Consider the following 11,508-nt stretch of genomic DNA (forward strand, 5'->3'; position numbering starts at 1 on the left):
GTATCAACTGCTCTAGTAAATTTTAATTTCATTACTGTCTTGTTTGATGATCAGCAACAGGTGGAGGAAGCTCCTTTAGACTCGGTAAACTGGCACGACAGCGCCCTGTGCCGGGACAGTGTGGAAAGGCTCTACTCCTTCTCTATCATATCTGCACGCGTCTTCTCTTTCCTGGCATCCCGAGTGGCTCCTACGGCTGAGATGAAACAGTGTTAGATTGAGAGGAACATGTTAGTCATGATCATGTTGGTCAAAATGTTAAAACAGCTTTTGCTGCTTCCATAAAGGTTCTCCTGTGTTATAATAACATGGATTAAATAAATTTTGCTCAGAGTTGAATTAACATTAAGAATTCATATGTGACATGAGGTGATATATTTATATAACTATTTATTGTGTTCTTATTTATTTCCGTATTTATCGTACACTAATTTTATGTAACTTCCAAGAAGGTGTGTAATGTATAACTAATAAATATGAACAAGTATTTCAGAAATTGTATTCATAAGTTGTCTTCATTCTTGCGTATTGTTCTTATACAAAACAAAGAAATTAATTGACAAATTAAAAAGAAATTAATTGAAGAACTAAAAGCACATTACTTTTACTAGTACTAGTACTCTATTCAACAAGGAAATGACAGAGTTCATGTGGTCAAATTTCCCAGTCTGAAGTCAACAGCTCTCTGTTAAAGGAGAGGGAAGATGTGATTTCCATAAACATTTATGCGACTCTTTACGGCGGCATGAAGCTTCCTGCAAAATATGTCCCAAACTCAGATGCTGCTCTGTTCTCTCAGGAACGTGTGTATTACCTCAAACAGGATGATGTCATAACTGAAAGGGAACTTGGTTTACCAACAAACACACAAGACAAGCAAAGACAGAGGTCACATTATTGACTTCTTCCAGCTAATGCTGTTTTTTTTTTTTTTGTTATTGTGACAAGAAAGACACAAGAGGCAAGAACAATAAATAAATTGTAACCTGCACTCAAATAATAATACTTAAAAAATAGAATGCAAGGATCATCATCAGACATTTTCTGATATTATACTTTTAAATTATTTAACTATACTGTCATTTTTACTATTATGACAAACGTGTGAAGTTTTTCCTGTGGTCACGGTATATGCAAAGAGGAAGTAGGACTATTGCCAATACCAGAGAACATAAAACTCTAGATATCTCTGATATCTTCTCTTACTCATCAAAATTTTTAATACAGCCTATTTATATGTTAAAAGTTGAATTTGTTGAATGTATGCAACAATATCAGTACTTGTTGAAATTAAATAAAATGTACAAGCTTTATAATAAGCTATGCTTTATGAAGATAAATATGTGATATAATACAAATAAAGCAATATAAACACAGTAAGTTTCTAATCAGATTATCAAAATGTATATTTAAGGCAAGGCAAGGCAATTTTATTTGTATAGCACATTTCATACACAATGGTAATTCAAAGAGCTTTACATAAAAAAGAATAATAAAAATAGAACATAAGGAATATAAATAACAGTAAAAACAGAGAATTTTGCTATCTGGATGGAAGAGCTAGGAAGTCTCAGGGAGTTTGTTGTTGTTGTCGTCCATCAGAGTTGGATCTAAACGGATCTATTCATCAGAGTGGATCAGAATGGATCTTCCTCACACGACAGGACTGCTACCTGTTAAGGCACTTCAAACTGATAAACACTGCTTAAATAGATTATTAAAAATGTAATTCAATTCATAGAATAATAAACTAAAATAGTTGAAAATAAATTAATTAATTGCACATTCCCAACAAGCTGCCATGAGACAAATCCATTAAAACTTAATAAAACATAAAATAAAAGTTTAAAAATAATAAAATAAAGACAGTAAGTTTCTAATCAGATTATCAAAATGTATATTTAATTAGATTATTAAAAATGTAATTACATTTATAGAATAATAAACTAAAATACTTGAAAATACAATAATAAATCGCACATTCCCAACAAGCTGGCTGAGACTAATCCAATAAAACTTAATAAAACATAAAATAAAAAAATAAAATTAAATAAAATTAATGACACAGTAGGTCAGAGGGCGGAGAGAGGCTGTGTTTCAAAACCTACTGCGCTGCTTACCTAGACATCGTCATAAACACGTGCCGCACACTCGCGCTCTTTGGATGCTGTCTAAGTAGGCGGCTCGCTGTGTTTTGAAACCTAGCCGCAGACGCTCTATTTCCTGGTTACTTCGCAAGGTGGGTGGCTGTCATATGACAACATTAGCTCTTTATTTACACCACTTTAATGTACTTAAACATATAATTTGTTCTGTGTTCATTGCTTGCTTAATTTTTACTTCAAACGTGACTATTTTTCATGGCGCGCGCGTTTTCTTCAGCTTCTATCAGCAGCGATTGTACTAGTATTGAATCCATTAGCTGGATAGCTAACAGTGTCCAGATGTTAAATCAGTACGGATACGCATTAAGACCCCGCAAAGTACACACTAGTCTCGGTCTGTGGTATAAACACCTAAATAAACCACAAACAGGTTATCGTGGGGGAAGTTAATGTTATGTAATCGTGATAACGTATGTAACTCATTGTAAAGAGTGTAACGTTAGTCCCTATGAAAGGGCATCCTTATTTGTTTTTTTGGCGGCATTGGGTGTTTGCACGAAGCATATCACGGCTGTTGTTTTTGTGCAGGATGAATGTGGGCGTTGCTCACAGCGAGGTGAACCCAAACACGCGGGTGATGAACAGCCGGGGGATCTGGCTGGCCTACCTGCTGCTCACCACTGCCCTTCATGTAGTCTTACTCAGCATCCCTTTCCTCAGTGTGCCTGTGGTGTGGACGCTCACCAATGTCATACACAACCTGGTCTGTCTGGAAAAACTAAGATTACATAAATGTTTTTGAAAGAAGACTCTTGTGCTCACCAAGGCTGCATTTACTTGATAAAGTTAAAATAAAGTAAAATCAGTAATATTGTGAAATATTATTACTATTTAAAGTAACTTTTCTATTTTATTATATTTTAATATGTGAAATATCCTGTGCTGGCAAAGCTGAATGTTCGACAGCAGCCGTTACTCCAGTCTTCAGTGTCACATGATCCTTCAGAATTTCACAATATTACAGTTTTTACTGTATTTTTGATCAAATAAATGCAGCCCTAGTGAGCATAAGAGACTTTTTTTCAAAAATCAGTTAATTAGTAGAATTAATAAAGCCACACCATAGGAAAAATGTAGAAGTTGGTTAGGTTAGTGGTCCATTGTTAACTAATTTCTCTCCTGTTTAGGTGATGTATCTGTTTTTGCACACCGTCAAAGGCACACCGTTTGAGACGCCAGACCAAGGCAAAGCACGTTTGCTTACTCACTGGGAACAGATGGACTACGGCATCCAGTTCACAGCATCAAGGAAGTTCCTCACCATCTCACCCATTGTACTGTGAGTGATATTCATAATTCTCTTAAAACTGACAGAAACAAAAATGGGTCTACATGCACTGGTAATCTTATTATTTTTTGTCACTTTTTCTTATTATATATTGAAATAAAAGTATATATTAACATTTTATTTATTATTGTGTGTCTATATATATATATATATATATGACACACACACACACACACACACATATGCATACACTGCCTGGCCAAAAAAAAGTCACAAGGTGCGTCCCAAATCACGCACTATATTCTGTGACGTTTCTAAGTATAAATAGTGTGAGTAGTGCGTTCACACTGAAAATTCCAAAAAGAAAAAGTACACTTTAAATACCTGGATGATGCACTAAATTAAGAGAAAAACGAAGTGTGGAATGTTGGACACTTCATGCACTCAACTGTAGCAGCTTTAATTACGTAGCGGAGGGGAAGGGGCTGTCAGACTCCGATGTTAATTGACAAAATAACCGTATACAATTCACGCACTACATGGATGAGTACATAGTTTATAAGTGCATAGTGTATAGTGCATCATTTGGGACGCAACTACAGACTCTAATATTTGATTGGACCACCTTTTGCTTTGATTAAGGCATCATTTTGATAAGCTTATGCAATATCACAACATTTATTTCTGGCCATAGTTGCATTAATTTCTCGCCAATATCTTTTATTGATGATGGGAGAGTTGGATCGCTGTGTAAGTCTTTTGCAGCACATCTCAAAGATCCTCAGTGGGCTTAAGGTCTGGACACTGTGGTGGCCAGTCCATGTGTGAAAATTATATCTCATACTCCCTTAACCACTTTTTCACAATTTGAGTCCGATGAATCCTGGCATTGTCATTTTGGAATATGCCAGTTCCGTCAGGGAAGAAAAAATCCATTGACCTGGTCAGCTGACCTCATTTTTTGGGCACATGATGTTGCTGAACCTACACCAACCTTAGCAGATTGAAGCCTCCCCTTCCCCCCAATTAGCCTCACTGATAAGTGTTTTTCTTAAGTATATAAAGCTGTTTAGTCCCATTCCCTTGAGTTCTCCTTGCATTGTGCATGTGGAAATGCTCATACTTTTACTATTAAACATAGCTGTGAGTTCTACTGATTTTTTTTTGTGTGATTTGATCTCTGATCATGATCATTCAGGATAGTTAGTTTTTCTTTTGCTATTTGAGCAAATGGAAACATAAAAAATATATTTAATGTATTTTCTCATTCACCGCTATAGAATTTTACCCAACTATGACGACTTCTGAAAAGGGTCTATTTGACCCTTCTGAAATGTATAGATATGTCTTCCAATATGGTTGTTTAAAGCCCTATTCGGGCAATAATTGTCGTGATATTTATTGCCACCCAAATCCAGAATGCCAGTGTTTTTCACCCTCCCCCCATGTAAAACTCCTGAATTACCAAACATCAAGGTCTTGTGGTAATTTAATTGACCTCTGAATCCACATTTCTGAGTTTACAAGAAGAGATCAATTAAAAATTCACTGTTTAAATCACAAAACATATGAGGCCAAGGCACTTGAGAATTTAGAAAAAATATAAAAAGCCTTTATTTATTTATGGCTATAATATTTTAAAAACGTCATGTCACGTCAGAGTCACGTCACTGTTTAAATCCCCTTTTGACCACTGTATGATAACTGTTGTACTTTACTGAAATGCTGCAAAGCATTTACAAGAACATTATTTTATCACCTCTTCACCAACAAAAAGGAGAAAGTGAAGAAAAGCACAAACATTTAAAATTTCTGTTTGTATGTACAGTATGTACCCGGAGCTCCTGAAAAAAACACAACAAATCCCTTGTGTGTTTGCGCACACTTGGCAAATAAAGCTCATTCTGATTCTGAAATGGGTGGTAATTTTTTTTTTTTGGCTAGGCAGTGAATATACAGGTGTTGGACAATGAAACTGAAACACTGGCCAATATAATGTTTTCATAGTCATGAGTTTTAATGACTGTATGCATGGCCTGGTGACCAATCTTCACTGATTGCACATTCCATCAGTATAAGCAGAGTCAATATTCATGGTCGGGCTGCTATAGCCAAACCTTTGGTCACTCGTGCCAGTACCAAATGTCAGTTACATTAGTGCCAACACAGTGCAAATCTTGGGCTGTGGACAATATGAAACATGCATTGTTCTCTGATGAGTTCACTTTCACTGTCTTTTCCACATCCATGGGATTAATGGTGTGGAGAAGCCAAAAGAGGCTTAACTCCCAGACTGTTGCTGCCCAGAATGAAGCACGAGAGTGGATCATTGATGGTTTAGGCTGGAATATCATGGCATTCCTTACTGTGCTTGATATTTGCCTCACTGCCAAGGACTACTGAACCATTCTGGAGGAACATGTGCTCTTGATGGTTCATATATTGTACCCGTGTCGTGTATCAGCATGATAATGCACCAATACACACAGCAAGACTTGTGACAGAATGGTTTGATGAACATGAAAGTGAAAGTGAATTTGAACATCTCCCATGGTCTGCAAAGTCAACAGTCATCATCTAAATATTTTTGAGCCACTTTGGGGTATTTTGGAGGAGCGAGTCAGGAAAGTTTTTCTCCACCAGCATCACATAGTGACCTGGCCACTGTTCTGGAAGAGGAATGCCTCAAAATCCCTCTGGCTACTGTGCAGGACTTGTATCTGTCATTCCCAAGACGAATTGATTCAGTTTCATTGTCCAAGCCCTGTACACACGTCCACAAACACACACACACACACATTATACCCCAAAAAATGTATATATAATATATATAAAATATACAGTCAAACAAATAAAAAGTTATTCAGTAAATAACAATACACACACACAGTGGTGTGAAGTGCTTGCCCCCTTCCTGAATTTTTTTTTTTTTCATGTTTGTCACACATTAATGTTTCAGATAATCAAACAAATTTAAAAATGAATCAAAGATAACACAAGTAAACACAAAAAGCGGTTTTCAAATAAAGGTTTTTATTTAGGAAGGGAAAACAAAATCCAAACCCACAATCTCTAGCCACACTTGCCTCAGTTAAGGTCAGTGTTCATGACTCCACTATAAGAAAGATAATGGGCAAAAATGGCCTCCATGGCAGAGTTCCAAGACTAAAACCACTGCTGAGTAAAAAGAACATAAAGGCTCGTCTCAGTTTTGCCAGAAAACATCTTGATGATCTCCAAGACTTTTGGAAAAAATACTCTGTGGACTGACGAGACAAAAGTTGAACTTTTTGGAAGGTGTGTGTCCCATTACGTCTGGCGTAAAAGTAGCACAGCATTTCAGAAAAAGAACATCATACCAAAAGTAAAATATAGTGGTGGTAGTGTGATGGTCTGGGGCTGTTTTGCTGCTTCAGGACCTGGAAGACTTGCTGTGATAAATGGAACCATGAATTCTGCTGTCTACCAAAAAGTCCTGAAAGACAATGTCCGGCCATCTGTTCGTGACCTCAAGCTGAAGCGAACTTGGGTCCTGCAGCAGGACAATGATCCAAAACACACCAGCAAGTTCACCTCTGAATTACCGAAGAGGTAGCACCTTATTTTACAATATGTGCACTTGCCTGGTACATATATAGCAATTAGGCTGTACGTACAGGTAAAAGATTGGGAACATAAGGTACTTACCTGACATGTATGTACATAAAAAAATAAGAAACACTGCTGTACTTTCCAATGGTACATACATGGTAATTACTTTGTACTTATAGACAAGTGTTGGGTAATAACAGGCACTTACTTATAATGTCCGTATATGGTAACTAACAGACGCATTACTGTACTTACTAATGGTATTTAAATGGTAACTATGTTGTACTTATATGAACAAGTGTGGGTAATAACAGGCACTTATGTGTGGCAACTAGTAAGACATATTAATGTACTTACTAGTGGTATATACATGGTAACTATGTTGTACTCACGGACAAGTGTGGACACAAATAACGAACACATACTTACAGTGTCTGCATGTTAAGTGTCTGCAGTACAAAACAGAGGCTTACCAAATAGTGTTTTCTCACTGATGCCATTTAAAAAAGAAAATTCTCAAGAAATAAATTAATTGTTTTGCTGCACTATGTATATACTTTATGTAGTGTTTTATGAACTGTTAATGCTAAATTGCTCTCCACGACAGTGCATTTATTTTACCATCCTTGCTAGTTAATATGCTTAAGCTTATTATTACAAAGGTTAAAGAGCTGGTAATTCCTATGTAATGTTTATGTACAAGGGTGCACTTTATTTTACAGTCCTATTTCCATGTATTTACTATGTGTGACGTACTAGTGAATATACCAGTTAGTTAATGCGTAAGTTACTGTACACCTGTGGCCGGTTGCATGAACTTAGCCTCTAAGTTAAGACTGTGACTTAAGATCTAGTTTGACCATCTAGCACTTAGTTAGGGCTAACCAGTCTTACTTTTCAAATTAGACTGATCTACCTTTTTATGTAACTGACTTTACAAAGTTAGTACCAGTCTTGTAGAAAAAAATAGATGACTTTAGTTTTAAGACTAGTCTAAGCAGTTTATGCAACTGGCCATTGGTAAGAGCTGGTAATTCATATGTAATGATTATGTACAAGGATGCACTTTATTTTACAGTCCTTTTCTCATGTACTTACTATGAACATACTAGTGAATATACTAGTTAATGCGTAAGTTATACATTACTTAGGTTGGGGGGGGGGGTTCCTGTTATTACCAACAATTCTCTGTAAGTACTACATAGTTACCATGTACATACCATTAGTAAGTACAGTAATGCATCTGCTAGTTACCATATACGGACACTATAAGTAAGTGCCTGTTATTAACCAACACTTGTCTATAGGTACAAAGTAATTACCATGTATGTACCATTGGAAAGTACAGCAATGTTTCATATTAGTTTCCATGTACATACATGTCAGGTAAGTACCTTGTGTTACCACTCTTTTACCTGTATGTACAACATAATTACTATATATGTACCAGGAAAGTACACGTACTGTAAAATAAAGTGCTACCGAAGAGGAAAAACAAAATGAAGACTTTGGAGTGGCCTAGTCAAAGTCCTGACCTTGATCCTATTAAGATGCTGTGGCATGACCTTAAAAAGCCGGTTCATGGTCGAAAACCCTCCAATGTGGCTGAATTACAACAATTCTGCAAAGATGAGGGGGCAAAAATTCATCCACAGCGCTGTAACAGACTCGTTGCAAGTTATCGCAAACGTTTGATTACAGTTGTTGCTGCTAAGGGTGGCCCAACCAGTTATTAGGTATAGGGGGCAAGCACTTTTTCACACAGGGCCATGTGGGTTTGGATTTTGTTTTCCCTTCATAATAAAAACCTTCATTTAAAAACTGCATGTTGTTTACTTGTGTTATCTTTGATTCATATTTAAATTTGTTTGATGATCTGAAACATTAAAATGTGACAAACATGCAAAAAAACAAAAAACAAAAGATTCACACCACTGTGTGTGTGTGATATATATATATATATATTATGGTCGGGCTGCTATAGCCAAACCTTTGGTCACTCGTGCCAGTACCAAATGTCAGTTACATTAGTGCCAACACTGCAAATCTTGGGCTGTGGACAATATGAAACATGCATTGTTCTCTGATGATATATATATATATATATATATCACACACACACAGTGGTGTGAATCCTGTTTTTTTTTTTTGCATGTGTATATATACAAACAGTTTTCATGATGTTATATTATCAATTATATATAGTATTTAACAGTAAAATCATTACATTTAATTATAATATTTACATAATTGTTGTTTATGTTTTCATAGGTACATCTTGGCCAGCTTCTACACTAAATATGATACCACCCATTTCCTACTCAACACAGGCTCGCTACTAAGTGTCCTCCTTCCGAAGTTGCCTCAGTTTCATGGAGTTCGTCTATTTGGTATAAATAAATACTGATATGACACTTCAGCCCACTCATGGAGGGGTCATAGCATCATGGAGATAAGATGACTGAAGTTCCTTCATTCTCCATATGATGCTTCCTTGATCCAAAGCCGTAGGGCCGTAAGGAACCAAAACTGCACTGGACTCAAGTACATTATTTAAAAAAGGCCTTCCATGCTCAGGTTTACTCAATCTATGGTGTTTCTTTTTTAAATCCGGACTTATGTCTGTACGTTTTGTCATCATAATTTCCAGATTCATCAAGTTTAAGGATGTTTTGACTACATTGCAACAGACAATGTGCCAATTATTATCCACTAATATTAATTTTAATAAGGCTCACTTTGCATAATCCCATTTTCCACAACAAGCTGTTACTGTGGAGTCAAAACATGATAGTGCTGAATTATAAAATTCAGATTGTTTTTTTTTTGGTCAGTGTTCTAGTATATAACATGGGCAACTGCAGTAAATAAGATACGTTAGAAATAGAATCATTAGAAAAAAACATCTGTTTTAAGTTTAATCTGAACTGTGTTGCTACATTTTTCATTTCATTTTCTCCAAAAATACAAAACAATGATCTGTGATAACGTGTGAATGTGATGTGGCATACAATCTGGTTTCTCTTGAAGTGTTTCACTTAAAGTTCATTGCTTAAGTTTCCTGCAGAGCGCTGGTTATATTGGATTTCCTTGAATTCATGTATTTATTTATTTTATCATATCATGAAACATTCCAATTTGAAGTAAATGCCATGGTAAACATACATTATTGTTATAATATTTAACATGTACATGCCTGCATTGATCATGTTTGTTCACAATACAAAAGTGAGAGTACTGAGGGACAAAAGTCTAAAAATATAGGATTCAAATTTTAATTTGAAGCTGGAAATATTTTTTTTTGTTTTTTTGTTTTTTTACAATTTACAGCAAAAAAATTAGAATGTAAAACAAATAATAAATATTATATTCTACACTTTTTACATTTTTTCCATGTCACAAATAGCGTCAAATTTGTAAAACCGATGGTCAGATGCTGACAATATGCTTTTTGAGGTCATGCTGGAGAACATGATCATTGGCTTTCACACAAGCTTATGGAGTTCATGTAGCTTGAGTACTGCTGTCCATTGTGTTGCACTGGTATAATTAAAATGACTCTTGCACAAGATAACTTATCAGCCATAAAGTCATTTGGACTAATATTCAAAGTGTCAGGGGACTGCTGTGATAGTATGTTATGCAAGTCACTACATACATCAATCTATACTCAAGGAAATGACATTTACAGTTGCATTTGTGGCAATATATGGCCCTCACCTCTTGGCCACCTTTGTTTATTCTAAATATGATAAGCATCTAATGAGCACAACATTAAAGGATTAGTTCACTTTCAAATGAAAATTTCCTGATAATTTACTCTGGAATGTTTTCATCAAAAACCTTAATTTCTTTTAAACTAAAGAAAGAAGGACGTGGACATCTTGTTTGACACAAGGGTGAGTAAATTATCAGGAAATTTTAATTTAAAAGTGAACTAATCCTTTAAAGTCTGTTGAAAATGGCGTGAATTTGCATCATATTGCGAGGAAGCCTGTAAATCTTTTGAAGCAATCATACTACAGGATCAATCTAACCACATGCAGATTAATGTGGGAATCCTCTGTTGGATAACAACAAACCACACAGGTGAACAGGGAAGAGGCGTGCGCCTCAGCCACGAGGAAGCTTCTGTGTAGGTCCAAGGAATATGAACGTGCATTTGGTTGTGAAGGTGTACCGGGGGAAATTCGTGAGTTTTACATGTCATACACCTACACGCGCACGGGGCAAGCCCAGCGACTGCGATGAGCCGATAGTAGTACGGGAATTCCCTCCTACAAGCTCAGGTGTCTCCCAACTGCTACCAAGCTGCATTTCAGGGAAGAGGTAGTAGGAGGGGAATAGTGTCCTCGGCCCACCTGTGCCACCGATTTGCCTAGCGCATGTAACGCATTCTGTCTGTTTACCACGAAAGCACATGCAAATAGGCTTCTGACTCAGTGCGCTCGAATACTAAGGAATCCTGAATCAGGTGACACAAGGACCACCTCTGATGTCACCGCAGGAATGCAAACAGCATTT

The 11,508-nt window shown here is 36.3% G+C and overlaps 1 protein-coding gene across 1 annotated transcript; it reads left to right on the top strand.

The window, feature by feature from the left end:
• Positions 1-2,148: 2,148 nt before the first annotated feature.
• ormdl2 (ORMDL sphingolipid biosynthesis regulator 2) lies at positions 2,149-10,746 on the top strand. Its single transcript, XM_067371140.1, has 4 exons — positions 2,149-2,239; positions 2,694-2,868; positions 3,293-3,444; positions 9,256-10,746. The coding sequence occupies exons 2-4, from the start codon at positions 2,695-2,697 to the stop codon at positions 9,389-9,391; spliced, it is 462 nt and encodes a 153-aa protein (XP_067227241.1). The 5' UTR covers positions 2,149-2,239; position 2,694; the 3' UTR covers positions 9,392-10,746.
• Positions 10,747-11,508: the final 762 nt, after the last annotated feature.

Source organism: Chanodichthys erythropterus, chromosome 20 (genome assembly GCF_024489055.1).
Source record: "Chanodichthys erythropterus isolate Z2021 chromosome 20, ASM2448905v1, whole genome shotgun sequence".
In the NCBI taxonomy this organism is placed as follows: Eukaryota; Metazoa; Chordata; class Actinopteri; order Cypriniformes; family Xenocyprididae; genus Chanodichthys; species Chanodichthys erythropterus.